General features: G+C 39.9%; 2 protein-coding genes and 1 long non-coding RNA gene across 7 annotated transcripts in view; 1 reads left to right on the top strand and 2 right to left on the bottom strand.

Moving 5' to 3' along the window:
- Positions 1 to 16,047, bottom strand: part of LOC146519281 (receptor-type tyrosine-protein phosphatase gamma-like) — a 303,364-nt gene that overhangs the window by 48,108 nt on the left and 239,209 nt on the right. For all 5 annotated transcript variants that reach the window (XR_014874022.1, XR_014874021.1, XM_085159100.1 and 2 more), the window contains exon 8: positions 12,576 to 12,768. Coding sequence is in view for 3 of the 5 variants with exons in the window: in XM_085159100.1 (XP_085015226.1) it covers positions 12,576 to 12,768 (193 nt within the window). In the remaining 2 variants the exon portion in view is untranslated. The remainder of the gene's footprint in view (positions 1 to 12,575; positions 12,769 to 16,047) is intronic.
- Positions 1 to 16,047, bottom strand: part of LOC146519283 (G2/M phase-specific E3 ubiquitin-protein ligase-like) — a 253,031-nt gene that overhangs the window by 119,813 nt on the left and 117,171 nt on the right. The gene's annotated exons all lie outside the window — the stretch shown is intronic.
- Positions 3,642 to 4,581, top strand: LOC146519286 (uncharacterized). The gene is made up of 2 exons (XR_014874036.1): positions 3,642 to 4,128; positions 4,220 to 4,581. It is a non-coding gene; the product is annotated as an uncharacterized LOC146519286 (long non-coding RNA).

The following is a 16,047-nucleotide window of genomic DNA, read 5'->3' as shown; positions in this document are numbered from 1 at the left end:
CTGCGTCTGAGTGTCCCTTCCCCTTTCCCCAAGCACACCATTGTTTTTCTTGTGACATTACCAATAAGTTTGATGTGTCACATGGCCCTCTTCCTATTGAAAACACAAAAGTTGTATCCAAGATGGCCGACTTCTAAATGGCCACCATGGTCACCACCCATCTTGAGGAGTTTGCCCCCTCACATATACTAATGTGCCACAAACAGGACTTTGATATCACCAACCATTCCCATGTTGTTACGGTGTATCCATAGAAATGGCCCACCCTGTATAACACTTTACTCATTTTTCTTAAAAGAAACATGTTATATTACTTTCTCGTTACTCCATAAACCAGCCATCTCCAAACCGTTTGCACAAACTTGGGAGCAGAATATCTCTGTATGCTGAAGCATTAAGAATTAATTTTAGTGGAACAAATGAGCTGAGCTCAACTCCTGAAAAACACCCCCACATCATAATGCAGTCAGACAAGTATCGTTCTCCTGGATTACACCAGATTGCAAGACAGAGAAGCGCGATTTGTCACTCCAGAGAACATGTCTCCAGTGGGAGGTAGTGAGGTGGTGGTCCACTCCTGAGTTCTACAGTTTATCCTTCAGAACTGTGGGAAGAATGGTGTTAAAGGCACTGGAGAAATCAAAGAACATGATTCTCACAGTGCTGCCAGCGGTCTCTAGGTGAGAGAGGGAACGAGGTGGAGGTGAATGACGGCACCATGCACTCCGATGCCAGGCTGGTAGGCAAACTGAAGTGGGTCCAGTGATGAGCTCACCAGGGGGCGAAGCTGTGCCAGGACCAGCCACTCCAAGGTCTTCATCTGATGGGATGTCAGAGCCATCGGCCTGTAGCTGTTGATGTCCTTGGGATGTGGAGTCTTTGGCACTGGTACAACACGAGAGCCCTGAAACTCTCCCCAGCCTCAGGCTCAGGTTGAAGATGTGCTCCATCGCCCCACCCAGCTGATCTGCACAGGACCTTGAGCTGATGCCATCTGGACCCGCTGCCTTCTTGGCTTTAATCCTCTTCAGTTCCCTCCTAACCCGTATGGTTGAGAGAGACAGGCTGGAGCCGTCTGCATGTGTACTGGGTGCTGTGGTTGGGGGTGGGGAGTAGTGAGCAGGGTGAGTGGAGGAGGTGTGAAGTGGCTGAGGTGTCAGGAACCACAGTGGCAGTTTACAGAGAGTACAGTGAGCACGAGAGTCCATACAAACAATCCACATGCTGTGAGTGTGTAGATATTCCTGAATCTACCTAACACAGCTCATCAGAGTAACTCTAGAAAATAAGAGAGTTCAGCTCACTGCCCTATTATATTGTCCGTGACACTACCAGTATAAATGTTTATGTCATATAAACGTGTCATATTGGGACATCATCGCTATAGGAATGCCATGCATTTACGTTCCCACAACTACGAGCAAAGCCTAGTTACATCTGAGTGCAAGAGTTGTGTGTCAACCTCCAATGATTTATGTCCACATGTACACACTTCGAGTGTGGCACTAGTAGTTGGGGATGTACAACACAAAAGTATACAAATGAGTCAACCGAGCATCACTACCTGCACTCCCTAGCTGCTCGCTGTGAGAGGAAAATGCTTAAAGTAAGTGATTCAAAACCCAACTCACAATTTCCCAGCTTAGAGTCTTAAGCAGTGCTGTTATATTTAAGTTAAAATGTATAGGGAAAACACTACTTCGGCTACTGTCACAACTATTGCAGAATAATGCCGTTGCTACTGCTGTCACCTTGTTTGAACTAGGGTGTTTGGGAGTTTGCCCAACCAGTCTGCATGTATTTTGTGGACTTGGAGAAGGCATTTGACTGTGTCTCTCAGGCTACGTCCACACTAATGCGTTTTTGTTTGAAAACACGTCGTTTTCTCTCCGTTTTGGCCTCCCGTCCACACTGAGACGACGTTTTTGCTCAAGGAAAATGCAGTGTTTTGAAAACACTCTCGAAAGTGCATACATTTCAGAGCTGAGCTGTCCCATCGTAGTGTGGACACGTGAAAACGCAGACTTTCAAAAACGATGACGCATTTTAGTTACGTGATGCAGTCATGTGACCAATTAAACAAAGATAGCGGATGACATTATACAGGAGTTGTTTTCTCTGCTCTCAATTTTGAAAGCCCTATTAAAGATTAATATCAGTTTGTACATGCTCCAGATAGCTTTTGTCAAATTATTTAATTCTTACTCGCTTTGGCAACTTTGTACTTTTGTGTAGGGCCGTTCATATTATACCGTTCATGGTAATACAGGTACAATGTTAGGCAACGATAAGAAAATGAAATATCGCGATAGAATATGGGTAAAATGCGCATGCGCAGTCTCATTGTTTTCATACGCACATGGCCGAAAAAGCACGGCGGCAACGGAGAACGAGAAGGGGGAAAGCGGATTGTTGAGTGAAATGATGAACCAGAATTGGTTTTTAAAAATTGTGCAACTTCACTGGTTGGTGTTTGTCCGTCAGATACACCACAAAGCACAGGTTTTTGTAGAACATGCAAGCGGGCCGTCGTTATTGCCGTATTTGTCGGACTAAGGTGCGCGTAAATCTGGGAGTAATCTGCGTCCAAAACTCCATCCTCTTCAGGTCCCAAAGTCAAACACTGCAGCATCACTGAGAGTTAAAAACTGTCTAAATTCTTTCATCTTTAATAAAACGATCAGTGTTGCTGCTTTACCAGGTGTAACTATGAAGTTTAACATCCAGGCATCCATGAAAACAATTTATTACATTTAACTGAGTTAGAAGCTAGCGGAAGTTAGCTCGCTAGTTTCGCTAGTTACCTAAGCATGATATAGCATGTTCTGACTGAGAGATTTCTGAAAAAATTCAAACGTACAGCTTTGCTATCACTTCCAACATAAATGAAGACAGGAAACGAAACAGCAGTGACATTTGTAGGGTTACTGAAGTTGGGCTAGCTGCTATATAATGATGTGCTACGTGATCGCTAGCGACACAGCTACGTTAGCATAACATAAACAGTGAAGCTGCAGGATGAACGCTAACACTTTTCCACTCGATAAAAGTTAACGTGAGGGATTCTGATGGTTAGAGACAAATGCAATCGCATGGCAGGATGCTGTAAACGGACCAAACTTCAGTCAGGAGAACAACTGAGATAATTCATCCACAATACGAGGTTAGTCATTAATATACTGCAACAACACGGGAATAGAGCAGCTGTGTTAGAATACAGCATTAATGAATCAATGGTACAGAAGTGGAGGAAGCAAGGAGAATGAGTTGAATAAAGTTTGATTTATCTGACTGCTTTGTTTCGCGTAATGTGCCTTATAATCCCGAGCAGTTTATGGTCCAAAAAATACGTATTTGAGTTTTTTTTATATTTAATGTTGCAAAGCTCCTCTTTTTAACTTCAGTGGATATTATACGTGGTTATGCTCAGGATATGTCAGCCCATTTCTACTGGAAATGCCTTTGGGTTTTTTTTTTTTTTTTGCGGTAGTAAAGTTGTGGAGTTTTATTTTGTCTCGCAGAAATTCGTCAGTTATATTGTTATCGCAAATTTTCAAATATATATCGTGATATATATTTTTAGCCATATCGCCCTGCTCTACTTTTGTGTTACTCGCAGCAACAACTCCACCTCATTGTTAGTAGTGATGGGATTTCCGGCTCTTTTTAAAGATCCGGCTCTTTCGGCTCCGAACCGGCTCTTCAGGTTGTTTTGTTGCTTTAATTAATTTATTATTAACAATAATATAAAATTATGCACAAAAGGAATTACTAACGTAAAAAAAGTGGTTTTATTTATATATGTTTATATATAAATATATGCGGTGGCCCCTAGAGACAAAACACGTACAAATTCCAAAACACATTTTTAGCATGAACTGAACTTCCAAAGCAGAGCTACTAGATCACTTAAATAACACAATTTAAAGCATATGTGTATTGTTTGTGTATTTATACACAGGCACTCATATATATTCAAATAATTAAAAAATGTTCATTTACCTGTTACTACCACACACCAAATCCGGTCGTTGGTACTTGCTGTCTTGTGTAGCCACTAGGTAACAAAAGCTCAACACTGCGCCCAGCATCCTGGAGCACTTCTGTTGTCTTTTGTACGTGTTTTGAGTTTTTATGTGCTTCGGAGTTTGTACGTGTTTTTGCGTGTTTTGGAGTTTGTATGTGTTTTTACGTGTTTTGGAGTTTGTACGTGCTTCAGGGTTTGTACGTGATTTGAAGTTTGTATGTGCTTTGTCTCTAGGGGCCACCGTAAATATACTTTTATTTATTCACTCCACATAAAATGTAATAAATAAATCATATAATATAAAAATCAACTATTCACATTTCAACTTTTAACTATTTAAATTTTCACCTTTTTCCTTTTAAACAAATTTAAAGTGAAACAACACAAAACACTGCAAATCACAACACAATTAAATATAAATTAAAATATGAAAACAAAAAGAAGATGCACATTCTCTGTCATATGGGCCTGCATGAATAAACTTTCTGAATCCTTTATCATCTGCAACTGAAAATAGTTGTGGATGATTACTATACCTTTCTAATGTGACGTTGTTGTCCCTGGCTCTTTCTCTCCCTCCTGCTCTGTTCCTGTGCTACTGAGTGTAACTACCGCCCCTCTCCCCTCTGCCCAGCGTAAAGCACAAGGCTTGCAGGCAGAGTGAAGCAGAAAAAAAGTGCGAGAGAGAGAGAGGCTGAGAAAAAGAAAAAAAAAACCCACGTGACGGCTCGCGATAAGGAGCCGGCTCGCGTCGTTCACGTCAAGGAGCCGGCTCTAAGAGCCATTTTGTTCACGAACGACCCATCACTAATTGTTAGTCCATTTAAAAAAAACTCAGTGCTTTTCCTCGACCTTTTGCTGCGACATTTCAGCGAGCCTGAAAGTAAATAAGCGGCAGACAGAAATGAGGCCGAATCTCATGCCGCTTCACGCGTGTGCAGTACTGGAATGTAAGCATTCTCCGACGTTTCAATGTGGAAGCACAACTCTGTGAAAACGACTGAAAACACTAGTGTGGATGTGGAGCGTTTTCAGGACGTGGACGTAGTTTCAGGGTGTTCTTTGAGAGATGCTTCAGGAATATGGGGTGTAATAGAAACAGCTTACACTGACATCCCTCTTGATCACAGCGGGACTCGCCGCCCAGTGGGCCGATGGTGATTTTTTATTTTTATGGGCCGAAGTTTTTTGTTTGTTTGTTTTGGTTTGTCTTGTTTGGGGTTTTGGAAACAGTATAACTTACCACCAGTATATATTTGGTGGTAAGTTGGTCAGTTGGTCATGATGGACTCTGGGCTGGACCAATTACAATATCTCCCTATTGAGTTGAAAAGGAACACAAATGGTCCTGTACTTCAGCTAGAATGAAAAAAAGACACAAAGCTGGAGGTATTCTGTCTTTACGCTGCACAGCTGCCTCTTCTTCTCTCATTCTCTCCTCCTCCCTCTCCTGTTGCTACTTCAATCATGAAACTGATCAATGATCAGCTGATCGGATTTTCTCTCCTTTGTTTATCACCCACTTTGCGCCAGAAAGAGGAAACCAGTGGATGTCGCGCTAAACAACAGCAGCACGTTTAAGCTTGATCAGCTGTTGTTAGAATGTATTTAATATTAATTTCTAGTATCAGCTGATGTTTGCTGGAGCCACAGCTGTAAAGCTGCTGGTCATGATGTCGGTTTGGTTATCTGGTGAGAGGGAAACATGAAGATGAAACCAGGAGATGTCCTTACTGAATCATCAGAGCTGAACAGGTGATGGAGAAACAGGTTTACCTTTTAGGTGACATGGATGAGTTGATGAATATAAATATTATTTTGCATATCTCTGAAAATGGCTTTTTTTATTCCAATTCTCAAAAATCATGGTGCAGACCCCAATAACTTTGATCATCTTCGCCCTATATCAAATCTCCCCTTTATTTCAAAAATTCTTCAAAAAGTTGTCGCCTCCAAGCTTCACTTAAACCTCAGTAACCATAATCTCTATGAACCATTTCAATCTGGTTTCTGCCCCAATCATAGCACAGAAACTGCTCTGTTAAGGATTACCAATGACCTTCTGATGGCAGCTGATTCTGGTCTCCTATCCATCCTCATCCTTCTTGATCTTAGTGCGGCGTTTGATACCATTTCTCACAATATTCTCCTGAACTGGTTAGCCTCCATTGGCATTAGTCACACCCCCCTTGCCTGGTTCACCTCCTATCTCTCAGACCGCTCTCAGTTTATCCAACTTAAATCCCAGTCTTCAAGTCTCTGTCCTGTTTCTGCTGGTGTGCCCCAGGGTTCAGTATTAGGGACTCTTTTATTCATTACTTACATGCTTCCTCTTGGTCATATATTCCAAAAAATATAATATAAACTTTCACTGGTATGCCGATGACACCCAGCTCTACATTTCTTCTAAACCCAATTCATCCCTCCCACCTTCCTCCCTCTCAAACTGTCTTATTGAGATTAGATCCTGGTTCTCCTCCAATTTTCTCAAACTCAACAGTAATAAAACTGAAGTTTTACTTGTTGGCACACCATCTATCTTAACCAAATCCCACAGTTTTTCCATTAACATTGAACGTTCTCCCACCCTTCCCTCCCCTCAGGTTAAGAGTTTGGGTGTCATACTTGATAATACTCTTTCATTCCAGTCTCACATTAATTACATAACCCGGTCTGCTTACTTCCACTTACATAATATTAACCGACTCCGCCCCTTCCTTCCTCCCCATGCCACTGCTGTCCTTATCCATAGTCTTATTACGTCCTGTATTGATTACTGCAATTCCCTCTTATTTGGTCTCCCTAAAAGGTCCCTTCATAAACACCAACTTCTCCAAAATCTGCAGCTCGGGTCATAACTCTACTCTGTTAAGAGCTCATATTACAACAGTTCTTCAGCAGCTTCACTGGTTGCCTGTACACAGCAAATTCAAAAGTGTTAAATGTTTTGGTGTTAGTAGTCTTCTTGCAAAAGTAGAGTTAATTTTACTCTAAGTAGAGTCACATTCTTTTAATGTACTCTGAGGTGTAAAATGATAGTAGTTAAAACCGAGTGTTAAAAATGAGTGTTTCTATGTCAAGTCTGGAGGTGTTACAATGGAAACATTAACTCTTGACCTCTTAACTCTTAACTCTCCTACAGGGGCTATGACACAAATAGAGTAAATTCACAGACTCCGCCCCCAGCACCATAGGCTCCAGTCGAAGCTGAAGTGAAGCCGTTTCAGAACATTTTGCTCTACATATTTGAGTTGTTTGCCATGCTTGGTAAGTCATTTTTTCAAAGATTGTTTCAATTATTATTATTAGCTTTTACTTCTGTGGCTCTTTGGAGTTGAGACAAAGCTGTGTGGAAGGCATTAGCCATGTTGCTCGCTGATAGCATAGCTATTCTGTTTTAGCTAGCTGAAAGGTATTGTTTGCGGGCAAATACCACAGCCTTGAAAAAAAGCTTGCAGGTGAATTTTCAGTCAAACCTTTGGTCAAATACACCTAAAACAATGTCTAGAATGTGAAATGTTGGTATAATGGTGCTACTTGAAGCCTGAAAACGATCTCCCATAAAAAACGAGCAAACAGCAGTAGCAGACGTCCTGACTGGGTTCTACGTTAGCACTTAGATCCCTCCAGAGTTTTGTGCACACGGTTTAGGTAAAAATGAAAAAGGTTGAGGTTTTACATTTAGTTCAGTATTACCTGTTGCCTGTGTCCTTGTCTTTTGGGGAAATACAAAAAGGATTCATTTTTTTTACTGTGCTGCAATTGATTACTGGATTATTTGTGCCATTAATTAGTGTCAACTAATTTTTATTCAATCTCCACACAGGATATGCTTGTGAAGATGGAATATGGGGGAGAGCAGAAGTGCATTGAAGTTCCACAAAGTGATGAATGAAGGACATGCATATTGTATTTTGTATTTATTGAAATAAGTGATGAGAATGCTGTTATTTGCAGCTCACCTATGTCAGACCTTTTGATAAACAAAATTCTAATGAAAGTGAGAACATGTACACTGTTACATCTTTCAGAAAATGTTTTGAAATTGTGGTGCACAGTTCAGAATAAATGTTTTTCAAAAACCATTGCATCTTTTTAGTAAATGTTTATTTCCAAGAGAAATTTCTAGAAGTTCAGAACAGTAAAATTCCCGCTTTTTAGAATTAATTAGAAGATAACTCTTACGTAGTTAAACTAAAATACTCTTTGAGAGTTAATATATCAACTCTTAACACCTAGTTAGCATTAGTAAGTGTTAAATGTTCAACTCCAGACAGATTTGGTGTTTAACACTAAATCAGAGTTAACGTACCAACTCTCCAAAAAGAGTTAAATTAACACTCTCTGGTGTGGACCCATATAGACACTTTAATAGTGTTGAAATCTGACAGTGTTAATTTGGACATGCTGGATTTGCTGTGTAGAAGCCAGGATAAACTTTAAAATCTTACTTCTTAAATACAAGTGTGTCCATAAATCTGCTCCTTCATATTTGTGTGACCTGCTCCATATCACCACTGTTTCCCTCTCAGATCATCAGCTGCTGTTCATCTTACTGTTCTGTCCTCACGTCTCATCACTATGGGGAACAGAGCTTTCAGTCGCTCTGCTCCTCGGCTCTGTAGCTCTCTTCCTCCTGCACTAAGAAATACTGACTCCCTCTCCGTATTTAAGACACAGCTCAAAACATCTGTTTAAACTGGCTTATTCACTTTAGTGCTGATTTTATCTGTTGTCAAGCTCTGTTTTGCAATTTTAACTTATTTTATTTTATGTATTTTATGACTTTTGCTCCTTTTCTTAATGTTGTTCTTTTGTAAGGTGACCTTGGGTTTTTGAAAGGCGCCCTCAAATAAAATCTATTATTATTATTATTATTATTATTATTATTATTATATTGTACTTATATTTTTTGTTTTTGAAATCTGCACAGAATAGCTTTAGTGTTTTGTTTTTTTAAACTTGAGTACAAATACAAAATGCAGCAAGACATTAAAAAAAACAAAAAAAAAACAACAGTTTTATTGATTATAAAAGGCTATCGGATTCATATCAGCAGATATCCAAATTTATTATATCAGTATCAGACATAAAAAGTGGTATGGTTTCATCTCTAGTTTATACACTACTACTACATTTAATTATTAACAATTAATAAAGTCTGGCTCGCCTTCTTATAGTTTGCCTTTTAACCTGTCTTTCTCTGCTCTCTTATCTTTCTCTTTACCCCCAGTTATCACAGTGGATGGCTGCCCCTAACTGGGCATGGTTCTGCCAGAGTTAGAATAGGAGAAAAACTCCTATTAAAGAGGAGTTTCTTTCCCCCGTCATTCCCATTGTTGCCAAGTGCTCGTAGGGGGTCGGTGATTGTTGGCTTCCTGCTCAGGTAGTAGGTCTTTACCTTATAATTTAAAGTGCTCTGAGGCAATTGTTTTGCATTTGGGGCAATGTAAATGAAGCTCACTTGAAAATTTACCAGTCACTGAATATTTTCTCTTTCTGCTATAAAGACCCTCAAGATGGTTGTGTGACAAATCCCAGTAGATCACCAGTTTCCAAAATACTCATACAATACTCTGACACATTCAAAGTCACTTAGATCGGATTTTTCTCCATTCTAATGCTTAGTTAATACTTTCTACTGAAATTCAAACCATGTTCTTCCTTCCTAAATATACTGAATTGCTGCCATGTAACTGGGTGATTAGATATTTGCATTAATAAGTGGTTTAGACAGCTGTAGCTGTTATTTTCATTTTAACTGTAATTCTACACACTTCCACCCACCCGCCTTCCCTCCTCCTGATCTGCATTTCTTCTTTGCATACAGAAAATGTCTCATAGTAGCACTCAAGGACATACACGAGCAAGCATAATGTGCCAGGAAAACACACACACACGCGTATGTGGAAGAGTGGGTTTGGGCATGTCTAGCATATATACTTTCCTTGTGGACCATATGGAACTGTGCCTGAAGGAAGGCTGGGGACAAACTCTTTAGGGACAGATGACAGTGAACAGATGCTAGGCCTCACATGCAGACTTATAAATCCAGAGAAAAACAAGCACATTCACAAACACACAGCATGCATACACAAACGCTGCACAACGTTGTAGCATTCTTTGACTGGTAATGAGGTGAGAGTGGGAGGTGGGCCAGTGTGCCTCCGACTGCCTTATGTTAGGAGAGTTAACAGAATTACTACTAAAAAGACAGATAATCCAAAAGCACACAAAAAGAAAAGACAATCTGTACATATACTTCGTTTATTAACATTAAGAATCATTACCATGGAAGAATGATGTGAGGATATATTTTAGCAGATTAGGGATTCTGTATAGATCACCTGGGATAGAACCGAGCACTAACAGAGGGGCAATGCCAACATTTTAAGCAACCCTAGAACCACCAGGATGTGTCATTTTGACTCTATCCTGCAAAAACTAACAATAGTTACAAAGTTAAGACATTAAGATGAACATTGAAAAAAATTACAATTTATTTTGGGGAACTGGTTGAGCTATGCTAAAACAAAGAGGATAAAAAAACAGATCACTCACTGTGAAACAAAACAGGATATTGTCTACATTTTTTATTTGCCTACAGCTGGATACAATGCCATAAGAAATGCTTTAATCAATTAATTATTGTATGAATTATTACATGAAGGAACCTTTTAAAAAACAAGCGCGTCCATGCTCACAGGTGTACACACGGGTGCTCACACACACAAACTACACCCTTTTTGGCTCCTACCTCAAAGCACACTGTGCTGTCGATCTTACGTCCTGCACAATAATGTTTAACATTTAGTATTTACTGTCATATTCCCATATATCATTGTGATGATGTTGTTTATTGTGTTGCTCTCTTTTTCTTAGCTTGTTTTCTTTTTTCTTTCTCAACAGGTGATCCAGGTGATTGATATATGTATTTTTTTTCCTGCTTATTCTGTTGGTTTTTGTTTTTTGCCCTTCCCCCCCGTCCCTCTTCTCAGCTGTTTTTCTTTCCCTCTTTCTTTCCCCCAGTCAAGTCTGTCCCGTATTCAGCAAGTGAAAATAAAATAAACAATAAAAGGTGAATCAAATGGACCATTACAGCAAAGCTGGGATGGTCAATTTGGTAAAGAAAATCCGTTGGGCATCTTTCTTCGCCTTTAGACAATAATTCTGATGGCAAAAGAGCCAAACGGGACAGGCAATAAAAAGAAAAAAAAAATAATTATTATTGTAAAAGTAGAACACTGAAAGTTTATCACCTTGTCCACATCTGCCTCAGTGTCATCAAACCAAGCCTCAGTCTGCTCCACTTGGCCTAAAAACAATAAGATTGAGCTGCTCTGCCTGGGATTTCACTCTTTATTTCTTCAGATTAGTTCTCCGCACTTTGGACTCTCGGCTCATTTCAGCTCAGTTCATAGCAGCGAGGGAAATGTAGCTGTTTAAGCTAGTACAAGTACCTGACCCAAGGTAGCATTTTCCCCTTACTTTGATCCAAGCATAGATTGAAACTACAGATGTAAATACCAATACCTCCTTTTATATAAATTAAGTCAATGAATATGAATAGTAGAGGTGGGAATCACCATACATCCCACGATACGATATTATTGCAATTTTTAAAAATATTTTGTGATATTCAGATTCTGTACATAAAGGTAAACTTTATCAATATTCATTTTCTCTAATATCAAAGTCTCACACTCAGTCTTTCTCTCATTTCAGTTTGATTGTTGACAAACTGAACAATTTGTATTAGTCTAGTCCAACTTAACTGAATCAACCATCTGGTACAATTATAGCTATTCTGAACTATGCAGTTTATGAAAACTATGCAGCCCCTTCAGCAACTGAAGAATTTGAAAGTAATTTAATACAAAAGGGCGAGCGTGGCTCAAGAGTTGGGAGTTCGCCTTGTAATCGGAAGGTCACCGGTTCGAGCCCCGGCTTGGACAGTCTCGGTCGTTGTGTCCTTGGGTAAGACACTTCACCCGCCGCCTACTGGTGTTGGCCAGAAGGGCCGATGGCGCGATATGGCAGCCTCGCTTCTGTCAGTCTGCCCCAGGGTAGCTGTGGCTACAACTGTAGCTTGCCTCCACCAGTGTGTGAATGGGTGGATGACTGGGTGTGTAAAGCGCTTTGGGGTCCCTAGGTGGGACTAGTAAAAGCGCTATACAAATACAGACCATTTACAAAATATAATTTTACATTAAATAAAAAAGTTTTAAACTTAAAATAAAGTTTAGATAAAACATATCTTAAATTAAAATAAGTAAACTGTCATGTTTATTGCTGCCAAAAAAAAGTTTGGACATTTGGACAGTGAAGGAATGTCAGGATTCTTGCTGAGAAAAAGGATCAACATGCTCTGAAGTCAGAGCACAAAAACCTTTTTGTAACAAAATATCGATTTCTGCTGTCCCTGTATCGATACATTATTAGCAAACAAAATATCACCATACTACACAGTATAGATTTTTTCCCCACCCCTAATGAATAGGTAATATAAAAAAACAAAAAATGTATAGTTAAAGTGTGAACATCCTACCTTTGGAAGCCTCCGTGCCATACGGGTTGCTGCCGCTGTCATTTAGGTCAGGCAACCAGGCATCTTTTACTGCAGACTTGAAGACGTGCCGGTTATCTAAGCTCTGGATGGGCCTGAAGTTGCTGCGCAGATACTCCACCGACTTAACATGGTCTTGTTGCTCTGTGGTGAAGATGGAGTAGAAAGCCTCCAACTGGTGGTAGTAGGGAAAGTGAACATTGCAGCAAAATAGAGATACGAGTGGAGACAGGTAGTTATTATCAAGCAGAAGTCAATTTGGTTATTTTGAGTGTCTTTTCTTTCTTTTTCTTTGCACTTATCACACAGAAGTAAAAGCCAATTTTACTGACAAAATAAAACACAGCATTTCACAAAAATTAAGAATATGAGCAGGAAAATACAGAAACTTTTTGCTTGGCACGTGGCAGTGACCAATAAAGGACCCGACATAAAAATACACAGGTTTCAACGCACTGAAATATAAATTAATAAAAATGAAATAACATAAACATATAACACACATTTGAAAACAACTGCATGCAAATATATAAATGATAAATAAATGCATTTTAAAAATTAAGCAAACATGGGACACTACAAAAATGCTGAATGCTCACTGTTACTATTCCATAAAAAAAACAACTTTGTCATTCCACCAGTAAATAAAAAAATAATTTAAAAAAAGGCCTGTGAGTTTGAGGGTCCTGCACAGTATCTCTTCTGCGCTCTTCTGGACAGAGATCTCCGATGTTGTTCCTGGGATCTGCTGGAGCCACTCCTTTAGCTTGGGGTCTCTGTACCTAGTGCTCTGATTACCAGTAGGACCACTGTTACCTTCACCCTCCACACCTTTTTCTCTCAGCCCAGTTCTTGTGTTCCTTCTCCCTGATGTTGCTATCATTCAGTATTGCTGCATTTATCACGACAGCCAACTTCCTCTGATTCTTCTTCTTGTCCACCGCTGTCTGGTTGGTTAGCCATCACCAGTTTGTCAGTATCTGAAAATCCCATAGGATCTTAGTTTGGTCCTTCTCGACCACTCTCTGCCTCCGTTTCACCAAACCTTTCACCAAACCCCCAAGCCTCAGTTTCATTAAAACCTTTGTTCTCTTCTGAACCACTCGTGTTCCATTTTGACCTCAGGACTTCCAGGCCATACTCTGCACAGATGTTCTTGTATACTATGTAGAGATATCACGATACCACTTTTTTATGTCCGATACCGATATCATAAATTTGGATATCTGCCGATACCAATGTGAATCAGATATAGTGTATTTTGTAATCAAGAAAACTGTTTTTTATAAATAACTTGCTGCATTTTGTATAAGTTCATACTCAAGTTTTAAAAACAAAACGAAACACTAAAGCTATTCTGTTATACTCGTACTTGTATGCAAAAAATACACTGCACCCAAAATATTTCATAGTTCAGCAAAACTGATCAATCTAATAAACTTAAACCTGCTCCATCATCCATATTCTGGTATCTTAAAAACCCTCTACTGCATGACTTTTTAATTTTTGGGGAAAAAAATATTTCTCCCTATTTTGGGGGAACTTTAGGGTCCCTAATAATATATCAATCATAAAATTTGACACCCCCCAAACAGATATTGGTTTGTTGCTTCAAGGCAACACTGTGCAACAAGGGTAGTAAAATGCCGAGTTATTCTATAATAAGTTGTATTAGTACAACAAGGATGAACAAATAAATAAACAACAAATAAACAAACAAACAATGTAAACATTTCACAAAACAATAAAACACCAAAATACATCCAACATTTGACCCTAACCCCATGCACGCGCACACACACACACACACACACGCAAGCACACGTTGTGTTTCCATCACTTTTGGGGACATTACATTAACTTACATTAATTTCCTGGAGACTTATCCTGACTCTACCCATCACACGTCCCTGCCTGAACCTTACCCTAACCCTGACTCAAGCCTCTACCCTAAAATTGAATGATTTATCTTGCAATTTGTCCCCATAAAGTAGACCTCACAATGTGAGTGTGTAAACAAATTTGTGTCCGAACAACAATAAGTAATACATGACCACACACACTGACACCCACACAGCAATATTGGTATGGCAGGGATCAGGCCCACACAACGTGCTTACACATGGCCCACATACCACAAAGAATGACGGCCCTTTGGTGGCCCGGACCTGGTTTGCCAGAGGTGGCCCACACATGGGCCAGCACAAGGCCAGTTTCAGACACACTGGTGGTCCTGTGCTGGTCCATGTGTGGATTACCTCTGGCAAACTTGATCTGGGCCACCAAAGGGCCGTTATTCATTGTGGTATGTGGGCCATCTGTAGGTGGTGTGCAGCCACGGGCCAGTTGTAGACACACTGCTGGCCCTGTGCTGGCCCAGAACAGTTTCAGCTCTGGCCCCTGATGTCAGCATAATGTGTACCTTAATCAAGCCATGCAATAACAACATGTGCCGGAACATGCAAAACAGTGCAAAAGTAACATGCCGAAACTCTGTTCAGACAGTGAATGGACTGATTTTTCTGTAGCGCTTTTCTACTCTCCCAGATTACTCAAAGTGCCGGCTTGATACCAGATCCTGGCCAGACCTGCTTGCTATGTGGGCACTAACACACACAAAGACACAGTTACTTTAAAGTGCACGTTCCCTTGGTTTCCTTGCATAAAAGGTTTTTACATCCATGTCCTGTAATTATGAGTAGATTGTAAAGTAAAAAACATTGACTATGATCATATAAATGCACACAAACACATCTCTACACACATATGCAAATGCATTATATTGCCTGAAAAAAATTGGGCTAACTGCGCAGTGTTGCCTTGAGGCAACAAATGAAAATTAACAGTTTTACTGTATAAATAAATTTTAAAAAGTAGAACAATCAAATATGCTTCTTAACATATTCATGCACATACAAGTATTTTTTAATATACATTTATTTCACTATAAACGTGTAAAATAGTGATCTTTATCTTGCCTCCTAATGGAGATGTCTCTCATGTAGTGCAGCCTGCAGAAAGGGGTCCTGCCCCCCCCAAATGAAAGTCACACCACCTTCAACTCATCATTTTATTGGAAAGAGATGTGCCTGGTAGCATTATTTGAAAAGTGTAAGGAATGAAAATGTGGTTTGTTGCCTCAGGGCAACGCTATGCAGTAGAGGGTTAAAGAGTACTTAGCAGAAATATTAAACAACCTAACTAATAGGGTTGCCAACTCCCAGCAAACATATTAGGGATCCGCCCCCCACCCTCAACCTCACAATGCTTAATCGACATAATCAACTTTAATTTAATGCACGTGTAAAACAAATGCACTAGTGATGTGTCGTTCGCGAACGAAACGGCTCTTAGAGCTGAATCTTTGAAGTGAACTACGTGAGCCGGGTCCTTATTGGGAGCCGTGGTTTTTTTGTTTTTTTGTTTCCTTCTCTCACCCTCTCTCTCGCACTTT

This window comes from Neolamprologus multifasciatus, chromosome 5, assembly GCF_963576455.1.
Source record: "Neolamprologus multifasciatus chromosome 5, fNeoMul1.2, whole genome shotgun sequence".
NCBI classification, from domain to species: Eukaryota; Metazoa; Chordata; class Actinopteri; order Cichliformes; family Cichlidae; genus Neolamprologus; species Neolamprologus multifasciatus.
This window is presented reverse-complemented; position numbering and strand designations above follow the sequence as displayed.